Below are 23,571 nucleotides of genomic sequence, written 5' to 3' on the forward strand. Positions count from 1 at the left end.
ACCCACCTTTGTGAACTCATGCCCCACTTTGCTCAAGCCCCGCCCAGCGGCAAGAGTATTTCACGTTTAACTCTCTCACTGAGTAGAAAATTCAGCAATCTGAATTCAAAATAAATAACAATCCTTGTATTTGATACAGAGACTTTTACGTCATTGAGACATTTCAAAGCGTTTCCCAGGGTCTACTGTAAACTGGTTGAATGTTTTTGTGGGAGAAACGCGGCAGCCAATTTGTACACAGCCATGTCCCACAAACAGCTATGGAGTGACTGACCATTTTTATATGGAGAATTGTTGGCCAGAACGTTGGGAGAGAGAAACTCCATTCACCTTTCGAATAGCGCCATGGGATCTTAAATGTCCAGTAGAACAGGTACAGAAGGGGCCTCAGGTTAACATCTCATCTGAAGAATGGCATGTCCAACAATACAACGCAACCCCAGCACTGCATTGGAGCATCAGATTACACTATATGATTCCAATTCCCATTGTGGAGCTTGAACACACAACCTTCTGACTCAGGAGCAGAGTGTTACCACAGCTAGGCTAAATAATAATAATAATTCTGGCATTTGATAGAGTGCCTTATCATGTCTTTGAGCACTTCACAGAATATACTGCAAAGTGAATTGACTGTGTGTTTTGTGGGTGGAACGTGGCAGCTAATTGCACACAGTACTGTCCCACAATCAGTCATGGATTGACTGCATGAGTGACCACATTTTTTTTTGAGAGATTATTGTCCCCAGAAAGCAATCCACTAATCAACTAACAATCGGGTTCCTACTTACTGCTAGGTGAACTGAGGCGTGTGGACTAAAGAAACTTGCCCAATGTTCCCCCTGCCGGAGAATTGAACCTGGATCCTTTTGCTTGCAAGGCGAGTGCTCTAACCACTACGTTACAGGACTCCACAACGAATGCGAATGACAGGTAGAGATGGAATTCATTCGCTCAGGCAGTAAGCCGACCCCACTTTTACCAAAGACGTTACCAGTTGGTTGAGGCCAGAACACTGGGTTAAGCTATGAGCACCGATTAGACAAGCTAAGGCTCTTCAGTCTTGAGAGAAGACAACTCAATAACAACAACAACTTGCATTTATATAGCGCCCCTCACACAGGGTAGCGTCCCAGAGTGCTTGACACTGGCGGAGCAGAGGGGACCTCATAGAGGTGTATAAAATTTTAAATGCAATTGAAAAAGTAAACCTAGATCATTACTTTAAGTAAGACAGTAGAACAAGAGGACACGTGTTTAGAGTTGTAAAGGGGCAATTTCAGACCAGATGGCAGGAAGTTTTTCTTTACCCAGAGGATAATTAATAACTGGACAAGTTTGTCACAAAGGGAGGCTGAGAGCAGGACACTGGAAGCCATCTAAAAAGCAGCTCGAAACTGTAATAAATAAAATAATAAATAATCCTTGCCTTTGATATAGAGCTTTTCACGTCTTCTAGACAACTCAAAGCGCTTCACAGAATATACTGTAAAGTAAATTGACCGAATATTTGTGGGTGAAACTCGGCAGCCAATTGCGCACAGCAGTGTCCCACAAACAGTTGTAGCTTGAGGGACCAAATTATTATTTATTATTATAAAAATAAGTGATGGGGGCGATGTACTGGAGGGATGAAATCAGAAGGGCATTCTTCATCCAGAAAAATATAATATACTATGGACACTTTCTCCCAGTGACAATCCCCCAGATAAAATTGATCATTCACTCCATGGCTATTTGTGGGATACTGCTGTGTGCAAATTGGCTGCCATATTATGCCCACAAAATTCGACATAGCGCCTTACCACATCTTCGAAACATCTCAAAGCACTTCACAGAATATACAGTAAATTAATTGTATATTGTGTGGGTGAAACGTGGCAGCCAATTGCACACAGCAATGTCCAACAAATAATCAGGGATTGAGTGACCAAATTCCTTTTTTTAAGGTATTATTATCCCAGAAAGCGATCTGTCAATCGACTAACAACCAGATTCCTACTAACTGCTTGGTAAACGGAGGCATTTAGGGTAAGGAAACTTGCCTAAGGTTTCACCCTGCCGGGAATCGAAATTGCGACCTCTCACTCTAACCAATACACTACAGGACTTTACAATCTTGTGACTGTGATTTGTGACTCATTTATGGAACATCTCGGAGCTGGGATGGAGGACAGTAGGGTGGTTGTTCTGGAAGGGGAGATTAGTTGGGTTGAAGGCCTGTCATCACCCGAGCCAGCTTTGTGGTCCTGTGTAAGACCTTCAGAAATTCCAGACTATGAGCATCTTGTCTCCTTGACCTTTAACACATCATCACAGAAACCTCACAAGTTTTTGAACATGATCTTAGCACAGACTAAGAGGGGGATTAACCTCTTCAGGGAAGCCAGCGCAGAGTCAGCAAGCTTCTCTCAGCCAGTCGTTGAGACATCCACTGTGGGAAAAGACGGCAGATTCCAATTTCCCCGCGTTATCTAATCTCAGGCAATGCCGGGCTGATTGTCTGTCTACGTGGTTGTGTGCGTGTGTGTATAGAGTCATGTGAAGGGATTATTCTTCTGTTTTTCCAGGGCTAATAATCCCTTCAAAAAAAATGTGGTCACCTAATCCATGACTGTTTGTGGGACACTGCTGTGCACAATTGGCTGCTGCCCTTTGTCCACCAACTATACATTCAATTCACTTTACAGTATATTCTGTGAAGCGCTTTGAGACGTCTCAACAATGTACAAGGCGCTATATTGAATGCAAGGATTATTATTATATTATTACTGCCTCCCCCAGGTTAGAAATCAGAAAAGGTTTCCTTCTCCCTAGTCGCTGAATCAGTATCACTCAGATGGTAGCGCTTCTGCTTCTAACCCAGTTAATAATGAATAATACTTCCATTTTTCGCCCACATATTACAAAGTCAATCCACTTTACAATATATTCATAGAATCATACAGAATCTTTCAACACAGGAAGCCATTTGGCCCATCATGCCTGTGCTGGCTCATTGAAAGAACTATCCAACCAGTCCTACTTCCCTAGCAAATGTTTTCTTTTCAAGTGCCTATCCAATTCCCGTTCAAAAGTTATTATCAGCCTTTCAGACAGTGCATTCCAGATTGTAACAACTCTCTACGTGAAAAAATGTTCTCCTCGTCTCCCCTCTGACTGTTATCATGATCTGTAAAGCTCTTTGAGACGTCTCAACGATGTGATAAGGCATTACATCAAAATCAAGCATTATTAATATTATTATACTTGGAGTCCTGTAGCTCAGTGGTTAGAGCACTCGCTTTGCAAGCGAGACACCTGAGTTCAATTCCAGGCAGAGCGAAACCTTGGGCAAGTTTCCTTACTCCACACAGAGCCTAATAATAATCCCTCCAAAACCAAAAACAATAATAAATTGATCATTTTCAAACCACGACCGTTTGTGGGACATTGCTGTGCGCAATTGGCTGCCGCGTTCACCCACAAATATACAGTCAATTCACTTTACAGTGTGTTCTGTGAAGCGCTTTGGGACGTCCTCCCGACGTGAAAAGCGCTATATCAAATGCAAGGATTATTATTATTATTATTTGATATATGTACATTTCATGTCAGGAGGATGTCTCAAAGTTCTTCACAGGATTTTACTGTAAAGTTCAGTGACTGTGTATTTTGTAGGTAAACATGGCAGGCAGTTTGTGCACAGCACCATTCTGCAACTTCCATGAAACTGATGACCTATTTTATTTGGGGGAATTGTTGGCCAGGGCACCGGGAGAGAGAAACTCTGTATTATTTTTCGAATAGTGCCTCGGGCTCTTTAACGTCCATCTGAAACAGGGCACGAATGGGGAGCTCGGTTTAACGTCTCACCTGAAGGACAGTGCCTCCGACAATGCAGCACTCCTCCCAGCACTGCACTGGGTATTGAAGTGTCAGCTTAGATTGTGTGAGTTCAAAGTCCTGACTTGGGGGCTTGAACTCACGACCTTCTAACTCAGAGCTACGGGATCTTTGGATCTGTGGAGTCCTGTAGCTCAGTGGTTAGAGCACTCCCGTTGCAAGTGAGTAACCTGGGTTCTATTCCCGGCAGGGAGAAATGTTGGGCAAGTCTCCTTACTCCACACACTTCTGTTTACCTGGCAGTAAGTAGGAACCCAGTTGTTAGTCAATTGTCAGATCGCTTTCTAGGGATAGTAATCCCTCAAAAAAAAACAATAATAATTTGGTCACTCAATCCACGACTGTGGGACGCTACTGTGTGCAATTGGCTGCCACGTTTCGCCCACAAATATATGGTCAGTTCACTTTCCAGTATATTCTGTGAAGCCCTTTGAGACGTCTAGATGACATAAAAAGCGCAATATCAAGTACAAGGATTATTATTATTACCCACTGAGCCAGGCTGAGACTCATAAATCTGTTGGAAGGATTCTGTGTAAACAAGGGACTCTCCCATCACTTTGGTAGAGTAGTTGAGATAGTTCCTTCTGTCATTTTTTCATGGCACAAAGATGGAAAGCCCTTACCGCAGTAAAAGTCATTTTTAATCGTATTTACCTGTAAGAATGACTTTACTACTTGGAAGGAAATAACATTGCTGCGATGCTGTGTGCTTTCACAAAAAAATCCATTCCCTCATTTTGTGTCGCTTTTTATTTTTCCTTCCTTTCCCTGCGCTGCTGAGGCCATTTCTCAGTATAAGGCAGTGATTTATTAAAGATTCCCTTGTTGGGGAGGATCTGTGTGTGTGCGTGTGTGTGTGAGGGGGAAACGTGTTCAAATCTCACTCTTGCTTCTCAGCATAATTATTGCTGACACAGTGATGTACCCAACAATATAGCCCAAGTTGACCCTCCAATATGGTGCATTGGATGGATCGTCCCTCAGTAAAATGGAGTCCTGTAGCGTAGTGGTTAGCGAGCTCACCTTGCAAGAGATAGGACCCGGGTTTGATTCCTGAGCCGGGCGAAACCTTACACAAGTTTGTTTACTCCACAAGCTTCTACTTACATACCAGTAAGTAGGAACCCAATCATTAGTTGATTGGCGGATCACTTTCCGACAGTAATAATCCCTTTAAAATTAATAATAATAATAAATTGGTCACTCAATTCATAACTGTTTGTGGGACACATTGCTGTGCGCAATTTGTTTGTCGGGTTTCGCCCACAAAATATACTGTCAATCCAAACTACAGTATATTCTGTGAAGCACTTTGCAAGTCTCAACGACGCAATTAGGCACACTATCAAGTGCAAGGATTATTATAATAAAACAAAAGTTGTTAAGCCAGCCCTCTGTGATGGAGTCCAGACTTGGTTCATGAGCTAGGTAGGTCCACAATATTCTAGGGCACTGCTGATGACAACACAACTCAGCCTGGCTCATTGATAGGACCTGGAAATGCAGAGCAGTCACTGGGGGCAGAGAATCCTCCCATTAAGCTCTTGTTAACACTGCAAGCCAAAGCCCTAACAGGTAGGGAGGACCTACAAAATACACAGTCAATACACTTTCAGTATAATAATAATAATCCTTGCATTTGGTATAAGTGCCTTATCACGTCTCAAAGTGCTTCACAGAATATACTGGAAAGTGAATCAACTATATTTTCTGGGCTAAACAATGTAAACAGTCAATTCATAGTATGCGGTATATCTGGTGAAGCGCTCTGAGACATCTCAACAACGTGATAAGGCTGTATTATTATATCAAATAGATTATTCATTTAATAACAGCAGAGTTGCATTCTGCGGATGTGTGCGGAGTTCCAGGATTCGAGTTTCATAGCAAAAACCACAAACCAAGAGCTGGACACAGATAATTGCTTGTTATGCAACACAGTCACCCAGAAAAATCAGGTGATTCCTGGCCCCAGAGTAGACCCGATCTTGTCAGCTCAATCTGTGTGTGCCAGACTGCAGTTAGGAAACATGCAAGAGTAGATAGGGGTAGAAATCTTGTGACTTACTGTAGTTTTTAGAAAAACGGCCCATGTGCCTGCCTACTGACTGACTAAAGGAAACCCCAATCGGCTAGCCCTACTGTTGTCGCTCGTATCTCAATAGACTCGTCAGGAGCTGGGAGAAATTCAACCTCCCTCAGATTCCACAGCAGGTCTGAACTGGCAGAATTGTTGAATCTTATCAGTAACAATAAATAATCCTTTCAATCAATCCATATCACATCATCAATGACATCATCGCGATGCCTCCAACTCGCTTCACAGGATTTTAATAATAATCATCCTTGCATTTGATACAATGCTTTATCAGGTCGTTGAGACATATCAAAACACTTCACAAGATATACTGTGAAGTGGAGTGACTGTGTACTTCTGTGGGCGAAACGAGGCAGCCAGCAGTGTCCCACAAACAGTTGTGGATTGAGTGGTCACATTTTTTTGAGGGATTATTACCTTTGGTAAGTGATCAGCCAATCGACTAACAACCGGGTTCCTACTTACTGCTAGGTAAACAACAACAACTTGCATTTATATAGCGCATCCATGCTGGGTAGTGTCTCGGAGCACTTAACAGTGGCAGAGCCTGACTCCATGCTGGGGGGAAGGTGGGAGGTGAACCTAAGCATGATTGAAAAGGAAAGTTTTCAGGCGGGTCTTGAAAAAAGGGGAGAGAGGACGCAAGGCGGAGGGATTGAGGGAGAGTATTCCAGAGTTTCGGGATGTAGTAGCTAAAAGCGTGAACTCCAATGGTTGAGCGAAGGGTGTGAGGGACGAGCAGGAAGCTGGTGTCAGTTGAGTGGAGGTGCCGGGTGGTGGATTGGTGAGGAGGTCAGAGAGGTAGGGAGGCATGTGGAGTAAGGAAACTTGCCTAAGGTTTTGGCCTGCCCAGGAATCAAACTCGGTTCTATTGCTTGCGAGGCAAGCGCACTAACCATTGTACCACAGGATTCCTATACTCAGATACACTGTCATCACTCTTTGTACACATACTGTTATCAACCTGCATCACTCTGTGTGAATCCCTGACCTGCTGCTGATGGCCAGCCCGGTGATGGTGGTGGGTGGCCTGGTGATGGTGGTGGGTGGTCTGGTGATGGTGGTAGGTGGCCTGGTGATGGTGGTGGGTGTCCTGGTGATGGTGATGGGTGGCCTGGTGATGGTGGTGGGTGGCTTGGTGGTGGTGGTGGGTGGGTGGCTTGGTGGTGGTGGTGGTGGGTGTCCTGGTGATGGTGGTGAGGGGCCTGGTGATGGTGGTGGGTGACACAGTGATGGTGGTGGTTGACCCAGTGATGGTTGTGGTTGGGGGGGGCATCTCTGAATCCTTCTTGTTTTCACATTGCTTGCAAGGTGAACACACTAACCATTATACTATGGGCTCCACACATTTTAATGCACAGTGTAGTGACTGTGTGTTTTGTTGTCGAATGCAGCAACCAGTCTCAACAAAAGCTTGCATTTTCATGGCATCTTTCAAGTGGTGAAACATTCAGTCATGTTGGGAGGAGGATCGCGGAGGTAAGCGGGGTCTCCTCGGGGCTGACCTAACTTCAAGGTGACAAGCTTGGTAAAGTAATGTCGGAATCAAGCCTCTGTGACAGTCTCTAGGTCAGTTCCTGAGCCAGGCAGGCCCACAGTATTCCATGGCACTGCTGATAACAGCACAGCCCAGCCTGGCTCATTGGCAGAACCTGGAAGGGAAGACCTGTCAATGGGTCAAGGAATCCTCCCACTCAACTCCCGTTAATTCTGCAAGCCAAAGCCCTGATGGGTAGGATGGTCCTAGCTGCATAGTTAGCTGGAAAGCTTGCCAGATAGTGCTCTCAATAGCAAGCTATGTAGTTTTAGCTGGTTAGATTCCAGCAGTTACCCTAAGACACACTCTGGGGTCCCCAAGTCTTGGCTCTTGCCAATCTAATATTCTCAGGAATTAGGTAAGCAGGGTGCATCCCTTTAGGAAGGGAGAGAGTCCGCATTCAATTCCAGACACAGGAAAATTTCCAGTGTTGGTGGCAGAGATGTGTGAAACTCTGTTTGATCTGGATACTCTTTAGCACAGTGATGGGTGTCTCAGGCTGACCTAAATGTAGTTGATTACATTTGATTGCTGAGATGGAGTGGAGCCTGAGTGGACCTATGGGGAGGATAAGGAAGAGGGGAGGTAAGGAGGATGGAGTAGGTTGATGACAAAATTGAGCAGTCAAAGAGATAGATTTTTATTATGTGACTTGATTTGATTGTGATGAGTTTAGTAGGTGACAAATTAACTGAGAAGAGAATCACTTTGCTGTGTATATAATAACAAGCCTTGGATTTGAGATAGTGCTTTATCGCATCGTCGGGACATCTCAAAGCACTTCACAGGATTTTTCTGTGAATCACAGAATCCTAGAGTCTCCTTGGAACTGGTCTCAATGGAAATCTATGCGGTATTAGCTGGTTAGACTCCAGCAGTTACCCCAACACACACTCTGGGGTCCCCAAGCCTTGGTTGCTGCCTAATACTTTCCGGAATTAGGTAAACAGGATGTGTCCCTTCTGGGAGAGAGCGCACATTCCATTCCAAAAATCTATCTCTGGGATTTCTCTGTTTAGGTGGGATGCATGGAAATCTCAGTTTGGTTTGGATAGTCTTAAGCATGGTGATGGGTTTCTGCATGTGTCAGACACCCTGCTGACCAAAATTTTTTTTTGCCATTTATAGGGCAGAAGGAGGCCATTCAGCTTATGGAGTCTGCACTGGCACTCAGAGCCTTATCCCTGCATCCCTTCAAGCTTCCAACTTTCACAGACCTATCTACTTCCCTCTTGAAACTGACAATAAACTCTGCCTTCACCCCCTTTCTTCACAGAAACCTATTCTGTGTGAAACCTATTCTTCAGAGTTCTCCTTTCGCTCTTCTTGTGGTTAAATGTAGTGACTGTGTGTTTTGTAAGTGAAGTATAAGGCTTGTGAATGGTGTGTAGTGTGAATATCATAGAGTTTCAAGTTCCCAAGTTTTGGGCTCCCAATTTACCACACCAGCCTACAGCCTGGCTCAGTCGGTAGCACTCTCATCTCTTGGTCAGAAAATTGTGGGTTCAAGCCCCCATAATAATAATAATAATAATCCTTGCATTTGATATAGCGCTTTTCATGTCAGGAGGACATCCCAAAGCGCTTCACAGAACACACTGTAAAGTGAATTGACTGTATATTTGTGGGCGAACGCGGCAGCCAATTGCGCACAGCAATGTCCCACAAACAGTCATGGATTGAAAATGACCAATTTATTATTGTTTTGTTTTTTTGGAGGGATTATTATTAGGCTCTGTGTGGAGTAAGGAAACTTGCCCAAGGTTTCGCTCTGCCTGGAATTGAACTCAGGTCTCTCACTTGCAAAGCGAGTGCTCTAACCACTGAGCTACAGGACTCCACTCCATGTCAGGGCCTTTGAGCTCACAGTCAAGGCTGATGCTCCAGTTCAGTGCTGGGTATAGCATTGAATTGTTGGAAACGTGTCCTTTGGATGAGACATCAAACTGAGGTTGTAACGGTGCCATTGGAAGAGAGAACAGAGTCTCTCTCTTCCAGTGTCCTGGGCAATAATCCCCCAGATAAAATTTGTTACTCACTTCGGGCAGCCGGGTGCTGGATGAGGACAAGAGGCAACCCACCCCCCTTCCTGGTTACCCTGGTTCCGGTTGTTATTCCCCTCTGGGTAACAGTGACAATTGTTACAACTGATATAGCGCCCTTCAAGTTGGGAGGGTGTCTCAAAAGCACCACATAGGACTTTAGTGTGAAGAGTAGTGACTGGGTATGGAAACACTTCCTGAAGTGTCTGTCCTGCAATTGCCCTTCAGCTCCCACCTCACTTCACCCTCACCTCACCTCACCTCAATCTCACTTCACCCTCACCTCACTCTCACCACTACGTAAACCACTACGTTACCGGACTCCATAAAATGAACATTCTCACAGGCTGAGACCAGGCGGAATTTCAGGCCCCTTAGCTTGCAATTGGAATTTTTTCTGGGTGGGTGGTGGTTGCATCGAGTTGCCTTTGAGTAGAGCCATGCTTTGCTCCCCATGAATATCCTTGAAATCTGTTACTTAGAATTCTGTTAGGTCATCGCTTCTATTGATTGCCTAAAGAAACCAAAATTAAATCTGTGACACTGGGGGAAGTAGGTCTGTTTCGCTTCGAGGAATCCAAGAGGGTTTTGAAATTCCTGCTTTCATCACGCAATTAAACTCTTCACCTCCAACTGGTGAACCATCACTGAATGGGAAGGGGCGTGTGTCTGAGCTGCGGACAGGAAGATGGTGTCAATGCTCTCACGCATTTAATGCTGAGTTGTGTTGCCCACCAGGAAAACAACAACAAATTACATGTGTATAGCGGCTTTCACGTCGGGAAGACATTCCAAAGCGTTAGGACAGTCAAGGATGTGCACCTAAGCTGGGAATTGTTATCAGGAGGGGTGGAGGCCAGGAAGTGTGGGGGTAGGAGGGTGACCAAAGGCATGGTTGAACAGGAAGGTTTTGAGATGGCCCTCGAAGATGGTACGAGGTGGAGGGGCAAGGTGAAAAGGATTGTGGGATGGAATTCCACAGGGTGGGGGCAGAGAGGTTGATGGCACGACCGCCAATGGTGGGGTGGACAAGGGGAGGTTTATAATAATAATAATAATCCTTGCATTTGATGTAGCGCTTTTCACGTCGGGAGGACGTCCCAAAGCGCTTCACAGAACACACTGTAAAGTGAATTGACTGTATATATGTGGGCGAACGCGGCAGCCAATTGCGCACAGCAATGTCCCACAAACAGTCATAGATTGAAAATGACCCAATTTATTATTATTTTTAGTTTTGGAGGGATTATTATTAGGCTCTGTGTGGAGTAAGGAAACTTGCCCAAGGTTTCGCCCTGACCTGCCTGGAATTGAACTCGGGTCTCTCGCTTGCAAAGTGAGTGCTCTAACCACTGAGCTACAGGACTCCAGGACTCCAGGTTTGGGGCCATGAAGCAGGCCGGAGCGGACAGGTTGATATGGGTTAGTAGATCACACAGGTAGGGAGGAGGAAGGTCGTGGAAAGTTTTGAAACCAAAGATGAGGATTTTGAACTCTATCCTCTGGGGGATTTGGAGCCAGTGGAGTCGGGCGAGAGTGGGGTTGATAGGGAGCCTAGTACACTGGAGGGCATGAGCTGCAGAGTTCTGGGTGATCTGCGTCCTGTGGAGGGAAGAGTTGGGGAGGCCGACAAGTAGGAAGTTAGCATAATCGAGCCTGGACGTGATGAATGTCAGACTCCTCTACTGTGAAGCGCTCTGAGATGCTACCCCGCGTGAAAGCTGCTGTATAAATGCAATTTGTTGTTGTTGAATGAGTAGATTAGCTCGCAGAGAGTTCCTGGTGCCTACTACCCACCTAGTAAGGACCCAAGCCCACGTTTGTCGATGTCAATTAACAACTAGTGGGGGAAGTTCCAAGGTAACATATTTGGCAACAGAATGTCAGAATTGACATTAGTCTAGTCCAGTTCCTGTGCGTGTTCTGTGGTGGGCATCCAGTCTTAGGATATATATAGCAGCTTTGGAGATTGTCCAGGTGGTGGATCCACAGTACTCCAAGGTACTGCTGATGACAGCACAGCCCAGCCTGGCTCATGGGCAGGAAATGAGAGGGCAGATCAGTCAGTGGGGGCAAGGAATCCTTCCACTCAGCTCCTGTAAACCCTGCAAGCCAAAGCCCTAATAGGTAGGGTGGTCCTAGCTGGACAAGCAGGGGGAAACTTTGCCAGACCGCGATATCAATGGCAAGCTATGCGGGTTTAGCTGGTTAGACTCCAGCAGTTATCCTAATGCACACTCTGGGGTCCCCAAGCCTTGGCTCTTGCCAACCTGTGCCTCATACTCACCAGAATTAAGTAACAACAGCAACCACAAAAATTACATTTGTAAAGCGCCTTTCACGTTGGGAGGACATCCCGAGGCACTGGACAGTCAGAGTTTCGGACCTGAGTTGGGGGTCGGAATTGGGGAGGGTGGACGGCAGAGGGGTAAGCAGGGTGATCGAAAGCTCGGTCAAAGAGGAGGGTGTTGAGATGGGTTTTGAAGGAGGCAAAAGCAGGCGGTGAGGTGGAGGGACTGGGGATGGAGTTCCAGAGACAGTGACGGAGCTGGGCGATGTTGCGGAGGTGGGGGAAGGCAGAGCGGGTCATGGCACGGATGTGAGGTAGAAAGAATAGTTGAGGGTCAAACAAGATGTCAAGCTTCCGGACTGGCTTAATCAGGAGTCATGTGTATTCATGGACGGTGATGCTGTCAGTGCCTGAGGTGTGGAGGCGCTGACGGGAGCCGATCAGGAGAGCCTCGGTCTTGTTGATGTTCAACTGCAGGAAGTTCGCTCTCATCCAGGACTTGATGTCTGACAGATATTCTGTCAGGACAGCAGTGGTCCTGGAGTCGAGGGTGGAGGCAGAGAGGTAGAGTTGGGTGTCTTCCGCATACATGTGGAAGTTGAACGCTTACTTTGGTTTGGATACTGTGAAACATGGGGAAACCCATCACCATGCTTGGACACCCAACTGACCAAAACAAATATATTTATTCATGTCTATCCCAAAATTTCCCTTTAGACCCCTGAACCTTTCTCTTGTTGGTTCGTTGTCTAGATGCATCAATGCTCCCTCCACCTCCCATGGCACTTAATTTTTAATAATTAAAATTAACACAAACTCCCTCATGGGATTTAAACTCATGATCTTTGCTGATTCATTACCGCATCTACAATCAGCCTGTCTAGTTAAGATTAGAGTCACGCAATTCATAATTATAATCCTTGCATCTGATACAGCGCTTTATCACCTCTCAGTCATCTCAAAGAGCTTCACAGGAATATAACGTATAATTCAATGACCGTGTACTTTGTCGGTCAATACAGCAGACACAGGAACATCCCACAACCAGCTATGAAGTGAGTAACTGATTTTTATCTGGAGGAGTGTTCGCCGGGACAGCGGGAGAGAGAAACTACCTACTCTTTTAAAGTAGCGCCATGTGATCTGTAACCTCTACCTGTGCGGGGCACAGGCGGGGAGCTCAGTTTAACTTCTCATCCGAAAGACAGCGCTGCCGACAATGTGGCGTTCCTCCCCCAGGACTGCACCGGAGCATCAGCCTAGACTGTGAGCTTAATGTCCCGTCGTGTGGGGGATTGAACCCACAACCTTCTGGCTCAGAGGCGAGAGCACTCCCCACTGAGCCAGGCTGACAATGGCAAATCCTGGACCTTAGTGGTTAGAGCAGGGCGAAACGTTAGGCAAGCTTCCTTCCTCTATTTAACTAGCAGTAAGTAAGAACCCGGTTGTCAATTGGTGGATTGCTTTTTCTGTCACGACAGAATATATTGTAAATTGAATTGACTGTACATTTTGTGGGCAAAACTCGGCAGCCAAATGCGTACAGCAGTGTCCCACAAACAGTCGTGGATTGAGTGACCAAATTATTATTTTTTTTGAAGGGATTATTAATCCCGGACAAGCAATCCGCCAATCAACTAACAACCGGGTTCCTACTTACTGCTAGGTAAACAGAGGCGTGTGGAGTAAGGAAACTTGCCCAATGTTTTGCCCTGCCGGGAATCAAACCCAGATCCTCTCATTTGCAAGGCAAGTGCTCTAACCACTAAGCCACAGGACTCGATATAGTAATAAGATGGTATATCAAATGCAAGGATTATTATATTATTATAAATCAAGTAATCGTTTTCAGTGGAGGCCCCAGCTAAGTGGGAAATGGGTCACACAGACCCAGACTGTGAAATTCCTACCCCCAGCCTTCCTTTCCTAGTATAATTTAAAGGTTGTTAAAAACCCAATCTTGACGTCACCTGACCCAAACTTCTGCATTCACCTAGTTTTGCTTCTCAAAACCATTCCCTTTGGATCTCAGTCAAAGACAAGAGCAGTATCATTTTAATCCCAGTGGCCTACACAGTGTTGAATTTTCAGTTTTAGGTTCCTCACCTATAATATAATAATAATCCTTGCATTTGATATAATGTCTTATCACACTGTTGAGACGTCTCAAAGAGCTTCACAGAATTTACTGTAAAGTGAATTGACTGTGTATTTTGTGGGCGAAACACAGCAGCCAATTGCATACAGCAATGTCCCAAAAACAGCTATGAAGTGAGTGACCGATTTTATCTGGGAGATTGTCAGCAGGGGAGAGAAACTGCCTTCTCTAGTCGATTAGCGCTGTGGGATCTTTAACATCTACCTGAATAGGCACAAATATGGTTAATGTCTCATCTTGTGACAATGAGGGGCGACCTTGGCACTGCACTGGAGCTTCAGCCTAGAATGTCAAAGCTCAAGTCCTGGCTGGAGGGGAAAGGTGGCTTGGAACCTACAGTCTTCTGATTCGGGTGAGAGTGCTGCTGACTGAGCCACAGACTGATACAGCGTTCCTGTTAACACTGTGAGGAATCATCCTGTGGTATCCTCTAGTGTAGTATAGTGTGGTTAGCACTACACACGCCTCTGTTTACCTAGCAGTAAGTAGGAACTGGCTTGTTAGTCGATTGGCGGATCGCTTCATGGGGGTAAAAATCCCTTAAAACAAAAATAATAATGTGGTCACTCAATCGATGACTGTTTGTGGGACACTGCTGTCGCAATTGGCTGCCGTGCTTCGCCCATAAAATATACAATCAATTCAGTTTACAGCATATTCTGTGAAGCGCTTTCAGCCGTCACAATGATGTGATAAGGCGCTATATCAAATGCAAGGACTATTATTATAGATATCATGCTGCCCTGTAAGGTTCAGTAATGCTGTCGTAGACCTGGCAAGAAATGAAGGTTTGCATCACCACTGCAGTTAGTCAATAATTTATTTAATAGAAATGCAGTTGACCTGGATATGAATCACAACACAATGCTTCGATTTTATGGGAATCATAATAATCGCAGATTATTAAGTAAAATCGTAATAATGAGACCTTAACCAAGACCGTATCTGTTCAAAACTGTATGTTTTGTGGTGAATGCGGCAGCCAATTTTCACACAACGTCCCGCAAACAGCCGTGAAGTGGGGGATTGTCAACCAGGACAACGGGAGAGAGAAACTCCCTTCTCTTTTTGAACAGCTCATTTTCGTGCCGTGTGGATTTATTATTGAATAATTAATTTAATGATAATCTTGCCATTTGATTTAACACCTGTGACGTTAAAATATCTCACAGCGCTTTGCTGGGAATTGCTACTCCATGTCAACATATAATATTAAATAATAAATTGACATGCTGGTGTGTATAATAATTAATAATAATAAATAAATGTGTAGGTGGGATGCATGAAATTCTCAATGTGGTTTGGATACTCTTAAGCATGGTGATGGGTTTCCACATGCGTTAGACATCTGGCTGACCAAAAGATATGCTCGTGAAGAAGGATCCTGGTTCTCACCTTCAAATCCCTCCACGTTCTTGCACCATCCTATCTCTGCGATCTCCTTCAACCGTCCCGACCCACCTGCTCCCTTCACTCAGCGAGCACTGACCTGCTTATTGCCCCCCACCTGTCCCACCCCACCATTAGGTTTTCAGCCTTTCTTATCCAGCTCTCTGGAACTCTGTCCCAGAAACCTTTCGACTCACTCGTTCAAGGTCTAACTCTTTGACCGCACATTGGGTGATCTTCTTCCCCATGCAAGAGGACCTGGGTGTGATTCCCGGGCAGGCTGAAACCTTAGGCAAGTTTTCTTACTCCACTCGCCTCTGTTTACCTAACAGTAAGTAGAAACCCGGTTGTTAGTCGATTGGTGGTCGCTTTCCAGGGGTAACAATTCTTTAAAAAATAACTATAATTTGGTCACTCAATCCATGACTGTTTGTGGTGTTTTGTCCACAAAATACAGTCAATCCACTTTACGGTATATTGTGTGAAGCGCTTTGGGACGTCTCAGCGACGGGATGAGGTGCTAAATCAAATCTAAGATTATTATTATTGTTTCCCTCCCCTACCCCTAGTTCAGGTGCCCAGCCAGCAGTATCAACAGCAACAACAAAATGACATTTGTATCAAGTGCTTTGATACAATGCAGAGCAACGTGACAGGAACTGGGGGCTTTCTGTGTGCTTGAGCAGCGTGGAATCTCTCTGCGGAAGGTGAAAGAGGAAGCTGCTGTTGGTGCAGTGAGAAGCGAGAGGACAAGGATGAGCCAAGCTCTGCGTTTAGCTCTCGAAAGTATTGCAAATGTCATTTTGATGATGTCTTGACACGTGAGTTATCACATCTGTTTAACAAAAGAACTAAAAAGAACTTAACAACAACAACAAGATTCCATTTATAGAGCGCCTTTCACGTTGGGAGGACGTCCCAAGGCACTCTACAGTTGGGTCAGGACCCGAGCCTTGGGGGNAAAATGGTCAGGGTGAGCGGAGGGAGCGGGGAGGGGGAAATGGTCAGGGTGAGGGGAGGGAAGGGAGGGAGCGAGGAGGGGGTAGAGAGTCGAGAGGGGAGCTGAAGGCTCGGTCAAAGAGAAAGGTCTTGAGACCGGCCTTGAAGGAGGAGAGGGAGGAAGCAGCGAAGGCACTGGGGATAGAGTTCCAGAGCCTCGGGGCTGAGAGGCTGAAGGCTCGGCCACCGATGGTAGGGCGGTTGGGGCGGGGGATGTGGAGCAGACCGGAGCCAGAGGAACGGGGGTACGGGCAGGTAAGTAGGGGGATAGTAGGTCAGAGAGGTAGGAGGGAGTAGGCCGTGAATGGCCTTGTAGGTGAGGATCTTGAATTCGATCCTCTGGGAGATGGGGAGCCAGTGGAGGCGAGCGAGGGTGGGAGTGATGTGGTCCCGAAGCCTGGTGCGGGACAGTACACGAGCTGCAGAGTTCTGAATGACCTGCAGTGTGGAGGGAGGTGACGGGAAGGCCGGCGAGGAGAGAGTTCCCATAGTCCAGCCTTGAGGTGATAAAGGCGTGGACCAGAGTTTCAACCGCGTGAGGGGTGAGGTAGTGCCGTAGTCTGGCGATGTTTCGGATTTCCTACGTGTTATTTCCTACGTGTTACTTCTTGCTTCACTCTGTCTCTGCTTCCTTCCTGACATCAATCCTTCATCTCCTCTTTAAGCATCTTACCACATCCTGCCCACTCTGGAATGAATCTATCTAGCTTCCTACTCCGCCTTAAGCATCTCCTTTTTCCCTGGAGACATTAAAGTGTCAGCCTGGCTCAGGCATTTAGCTCTCTGCCTCGACTGTGAATCAGAAGGTTGTGGATTCGAGTCCCCACATTGAATTCAATTGAATTCAATTCGCCCACAAAATACACAGTGAATTCACTTTACAGTATATTCTGTGAAATGCTTTGAGATGTCTCAATAACCTGTTAAGACAATATATCAATAATAATAATAATAATAATAATCCTTGCATTTGATATAGCGCTTTTCACGTCAGGAGGACGTCCCAAAGCGCTTCACAGAAAACACCAGGATTACATTATATATAGTCATACCATAACATGTAGGAGCAGGAGTAGACCATTTGGCCCTTCGACCCTGCCCCGCCATTCAATGATGGCTGATCTTCTAATCTAACTCCAGCTAATAACCTGACCCTGCCTTATCCCCATATCTCTTAAATCTTATGTATCTCAGTCTTGAATATGTTCAAGGACTGAGCGTCAACAGCCCTTTGGGGTAGTGAGTTCCATACACTCACCACCCTTTGAGTGAAGAAGTTCTTCCTCAACTCAGTGCGAAAGGGCTGCCTCTGATTTTAAGGTTGTAACCCCTGGTTTTAGTTTCTCCAACCAGGGGAAACAATCTCCCACTATCTACTCTATCATGCCCGTTGATGATCTTATAGATTTCTACAAGATCCCCTCTAATTCTAGAGAATATAGGCCCAAATTGGTCAGCCTATCCTCGTAACTCATCCCCTTCATCCCTGGCACTAACCAAGTAAATCTACGCTGCAGCCCCTCCAAGGCAAGTACATCCTTCCTTAAATAAGGAGACCAAAACTGCACACAGTATTCCAGGTGTGGTCTCACCAGGGCCCTATACAGTTGCAGCAAGACTTCCCTACTCTTATACTCTAATCCTTTCATAATGAATGCTAACATACCGTTCGCCTTCCTAATTGCTGCTGCACCCGCAGACTAACTCTCTGTGATTGGTGTACAAGGACATCCGAGTCCCTCTGGACGCTAACACATTCCAATCTCTCCCCTTCTAAAAAATAACCCGCTCTACTGTTTTTGCTACCGTAGGTGGATGGCTTCACACTTTCCTACATTATACTTCATCTGCCACCTACCTGCCCAATCACCTAACCTATCTATCTCTCGCTGCATTTTTTTAATGTCGTCCTCTGTGTTGACACTTCCTCCTAGTTTTGTGTCATCCGTGAATTTAGATATATTAACTTCGATGTTCTCATCTGGATCGTTGATGTAGGTGGTAAATAGCTGAGGCCCAAGGACTGATCCTTGTGGCACTCCACTAGTCACATCCTGCCAATCCGAAAATGTCCATGCTGACGCCCTAACAAAATAATGGCTGTATTGTTGGAGGTGTCGTCCTTCGGAGAAGATATTAAACCAAGGTCTTGTCTGCCTGTTCAGGGCAGTTCATTAAAGCTTCCATGGAACTATTTGAAAAAACCTGGTTGACATTTCCCCAAATAAAATTGGTCACTCACTTCATGGCATTTACAGGATATTGATATGCACAAGTTGCAGATTGCAGTGTTCAAAACACACTGCCACACTTTACAGTAAATCCTGTGAAGCGCTTTGAGACACCTTGCAGCAGTGTGTCAGAGCACTAGACAATATTATAAGTCGCTATATCAACTACAATGATTTATCATTATGATTGATATTTGCACGCATCATCCACTAATCTGCTCTCATCCCCCATCACAGCAGCATCAAGCTGCGTTTTAAATGAATCCCAATGTCCTGGCCTCAACCACCCTTCCTGATAATCCTGTTCCAGTCTTCAATTACCCTGAGTAAAGAAAAAGCGTCCTCACGTCTGTCCTAAAATTGCCTTTTATAACTCTAAACCTGTGTCTTCTTGTTCTACAAGGTGTTCACAAAGTCCTGTAAACCATTTTGCTTTTTTTAAAAATATGAATTATTTTCTGTTGCAGATGAAGTCAGGTGTAACAATTTACCACCAGTAACTTCCTCCTCACTCTCTCCATGTTACAGATGTTGCACTGAACATGGCAACAGATCATTATCTGTCATAAAAATAATAGGGCTCACACACACCAACCCTCTGGACGTCTAAATACAGCTAAACACTTGTACTGAATACAATGAAGTGCTTCTGAATACAATTATCATCATTCTTCCATATTTCAGTTGTTGGTCAGTGCCCTGTAGTAAATATGGGGGTAACAGGACTTTATGAACACTCTGTACAGCCTTGACACTTTTCTAGGTGTTATATTGAATTGCTTTCCGGGGGTCATAATCCCTCTAAAAAAAATTATTTGGTCACTCAATCCACAACTGTTTGTGGGACACTGCTCTGCAATTGGCTGCCGCATTGCGCCCACAAAATATAGTCAATTCACTTTTCAACATATTCTGTGAAGTGCTTTGAGACGTTTCGAAAATGTGAAAAGGCGCTGTATCAAATGCAAGAATTATTATTATATAACAAGGGCAAGACATATGCTGATTATTGTTTTCAGCTCAGACCGTGTCGCTCCAGTGGGAGTGGAGTTCAGATTGATTAGAGCTTGTGTTAATCACAGAAACATAACCCTCGCATATCAGGGTTCATTGCTCACCAGTCACAGTTCATCAGCCTTCCTGGGCAGGACGGGCCTATCGTGCAGTATCGTAGCGTAGTGGAGGACCTGGGTTTGATAGGCTGCCGCGTTTCTCCCACAAAATATTCAGTCAATTCACTTTACAGTATATTCTGTGAAGCGCCTTGAGATGTCTCAACGACGTGAAAAGGCACTATATCAAATGCAATGATTACTATTATTACGAGCGGGCTCCCTTGTGCAGCCACAACATCAACAGGCATTTATTTGGTTGTCGCTGCACCACATACACCCAACCCCTCCATGAACACACCAACACACGAATGAATAAAGCAACCTAAAATCTTGGGAATACTTTGCAAATATATTTAAAATCAACACCAGCAGAATTTCTGCCACAGCGGCTTCCTGATGTTAAATAACAGTCAGTGTCCTATTGACAACAATAATAATAATTTTATTCCAGTCTCGCACCAAGTTTTCTTATTTGTTTTTTTTTAGAAAAAAANTTCTGTCATTACAAACTTATTCGATCTGTACCTGTACTTACAAGAATAATTTCATCCAGGATTTTAAATTATTATTCATAATTATTATTATAGGGGAAAAGGAGTGACACAAAAATTCCCCCTCACAAAGAATAAAATCAATAAATATAGCAGCAACACCCTAATTTCTATTATACCCACAAAAATCACAAGTTTTACAGTTTGTACAATTTGTACTGGTGCATGATCACAAAAGGAGGAAATACCCATTCTTTTAAAAAAAAGTTAATAGTGTGTGCAAAGCAACTGTGCAATGTTGGAGCTTCCTCCCTTCTCTCTTCTCTCTCCCCCTCCTTTCTCCTTCCACACAACACTCCTTCCCGTTAAGTAAAATTATTCGCTTTCACTTGCGAGATGTTCCCACGTCTCAATCAAATGAGAAAGTATTTTTGGCCGGAGTGCATGTCCGGGCAGTTAACTAAAACAAGACTCCCCATGAGGAAGGCAGGCAAAATAGGCTGTGCAATATTGGAACATAACGTGGGGGGGGGGGTCTGACTTCAAGGTAGTCACTGATGTCACTTATTGCGCATTGTGCGCAAGGCGTCCTCCTGACGTCACTTCCTTTGTGAAGCGCACAGGAAGTGACGAGCGCAGGTCACCAATAGGCAATTTTGAGTGCACAGAATTAAAAAAAAAATGCTGTCAAGAATGGGATCTGTAATGTCCAGGAAACCCGTCTTTCCCCCCCTCCCCCTCTTTGAAAAGTGTCAAGTTTGATTGTAAAATTAAAAGCTATGGTTGATCCTCACCTCAAGTTGGCACCTAAGTCATGAAACCAGCTCACTATTTCAGGCCATTTTTTTTCAAGGTCTTTCCCCCTCCAAATCCGGGGCTAATCTACTAACTGACCTTGTCACAGGGCAGCACAGTTTTTACTGGGGGAAATTTCTCATCGAAACGTGCGGAAAAAATGGTTGACTTCAGGATTTGTCTCTGACGTCACTTCCTTGGAGTGCCCCCAATGTCACTTCCTTTGTGAAGCGCACAGAAAGTGGCAAGCGGGCAAACAATAGTGCAATCTTTTGCCTTTATGAAGTATCTTCATGATTCAATCCCTTCAAGCTATTACGCTGCAATTTTTTCTTTGCTTAAGGAAAAAAAATGCAAAATATTAGATCAAAAGTTGGCACATAAATTAAAAGTTCTGCAATTCTACAAGACGGGGTGGAAGGAGCAAGGCCATGGAGGGCTTTGAAAGCGAGGATGAGGATTTTGAACTATCCTCTGGGGGATAGGGAGCCAGTGGTGACGGGCAAGGATGGGGGTGATAGGTCAGAGCCTGATGCTGGAGAGGACACGCACTATGCAGAACAATTTACACATGTGTAGACAGTGCTCTTCGTGTTGAGACTCTGAGCAAGGAATAATGTTATGTTCTTTTAAAATATCCCTTATTCAAATTGTTGTAATAAAATGTTCGGAAATTCCTTTCAACAAGTGGTAGGAGGCATTGCAGGAGTTCCGATGTCTCATTGTAACGCTGAAGGCGTTGTGGATTGAAACTTGAATGAAACGTGTGGGGGGTGGGCGGTTCACCCATTCAGCGTTGCCTATACTCGTCAAAGTATACAACACGCAAAGTAAAACCACCCCACGGTAGCCACAACATTCTCAATCAGAGAGAGAGAGAGAGAAAAGATAAAGAGAGAAGAGAGAGGAGAGAAAGAGAGAAGAGGGGAAAAACATTGTCATAAACTGCAGTCAGTAGTGTAAACACAATCTTATCCTGATGGGCTGCATTCCAGGAATCAACTTTGCTCAATTAGCAAAAAAAGTGCAGTGTAGATTCACTGGGAGATTATGGTGGGGGTTTTGTTTAGAATTTGAGATTGGATTTAAGACGTCTTCCCCCCCACCCACACACACAGACACACAGAGTTGAGAGGTTTCCCTTGGAGTTGACTTTGATTCTATGAAGGTGGTAGAGGCAGAGTTCATTGTGGGTTTCAATAGGGAAGTAGACAGGTACATGAAGCATAACAACTTGAAGGGATGTGGGGATAGGGCAGTGGGATTGAATGAACACCTCACTCTCAGATTTCCCCTGCTATTCGGCAGACGTACTTTCAGACACACATTGGAAAGTTCTGAGATGTTGCACTCCATGGTTTGTACCAAAATCTCTTAACTCCTGGGTGGGTGGTGGGACTGCGGGGGTGGTGGCATTGACTGCTTCATCTCAATGATTCCTGGTCACCTTTCAAGAGCATCCAGGTTGCACCAGCTCCCGCACCATTGCCCTGTGGTGTCAGATGCTGTGGATTACTGCTTCCCTTCATTTCACATCACAATCAGCGGCTCCCGTCCCCGTCCTACCAGCCCAAACATCCAAACCCACTCCGAAAGGTGAATGGTGAACAGAAAACAGCACATTAACTCACATCACACAGTCAACTTCCACCAGCCTTCCTCCTCCTCCCCACACAACTTCCCATGTCTTTCCTGGGGCCATTTTCTGAAACTAAATCACAGGCAAAGACAGGCGGAGGGTTAAGTGGAGGGTTAAACTGGATTAAAGCCCAATTTGGTTTTTATGCCTATTTCCCCATAGGGCTGAGCTCTTCAGGATACGATGGAGTGAATTGCCATCACGAACATGTAATTAATATATAATGTCATATGTATAGGATAGGTGTGAGGAGCCAGAAGTCTGTCTGCACTTCTCTCCCATCCTCTCTCTCACTGAAGCAGACATAGCTCCTCATTTTCACCCTCCTCTGTGTTTTCTTCCTCTTCCTTCGCTCTTTCCTCTGCCTCACTCTCCGCTGGCCTTTCCCCACCCGTCACTCTGTCTCGAAGCTCCGCCAGTAGGTCTCGGCTCTCGCTGGCTGGCAGGTTGCTCAGGTAGTACTGCGGCGCAAACTCGATCAGCCTGGGAGATGCCACAAACGCAAAGGCACAAGTTAACAAGGGATTAACGCAGCTGGACAGTTGGGTCGGTCAGGACCCGAGCAGGGGGGAAATGGTCAGGGTGAGGGGAGGGAAGGGAGGGAGCGAGGAGGGGGTAGAGAGCCGAGAGGGGAACTGAAGGCACGATCGAAGAGAAAGGTCTTGAGACCGGCCTTGAAGAGGAAAGGGAGGAGGCGGCGAAGGCACTGGGGGATAGAGTTCCAGAGCCTAGGGGCTGAGAGGCTGAAGGCCCGGCCACCGATGGTAGGGCGGTTGGGGCGGGGGATGTGGAGCAGACCGGAGCCAGAGGAACGGAGGGTACGGGCAGGTAGGTAGGGGGATAGTAGGTCGGAGAGGTAGAAGGGAGTGAGGCCGTGAATGGCCTTGTAGGTGAGGGTG

General features: G+C 45.4%; 1 protein-coding gene across 1 annotated transcript in view; it reads right to left on the reverse strand.

Moving 5' to 3' along the window:
• Window positions 1-20,082: 20,082 nt before the first annotated feature.
• LOC103188104 (putative pre-mRNA-splicing factor ATP-dependent RNA helicase DHX32) overlaps window positions 20,083-23,571 on the reverse strand; it is a 46,424-nt gene continuing 42,935 nt past the window's right edge. The window contains exon 12 of the mRNA XM_007907954.2: window positions 20,083-23,155. Coding sequence (XP_007906145.1) covers window positions 22,963-23,155 — 193 coding nt within the window. The 3' untranslated portion in view covers window positions 20,083-22,962. The remainder of the gene's footprint in view (window positions 23,156-23,571) is intronic.

Source organism: Callorhinchus milii, unplaced genomic scaffold (genome assembly GCF_018977255.1).
Source record: "Callorhinchus milii isolate IMCB2004 unplaced genomic scaffold, IMCB_Cmil_1.0 Scaffold1, whole genome shotgun sequence".
Taxonomy (NCBI): domain Eukaryota; kingdom Metazoa; phylum Chordata; class Chondrichthyes; order Chimaeriformes; family Callorhinchidae; genus Callorhinchus; species Callorhinchus milii.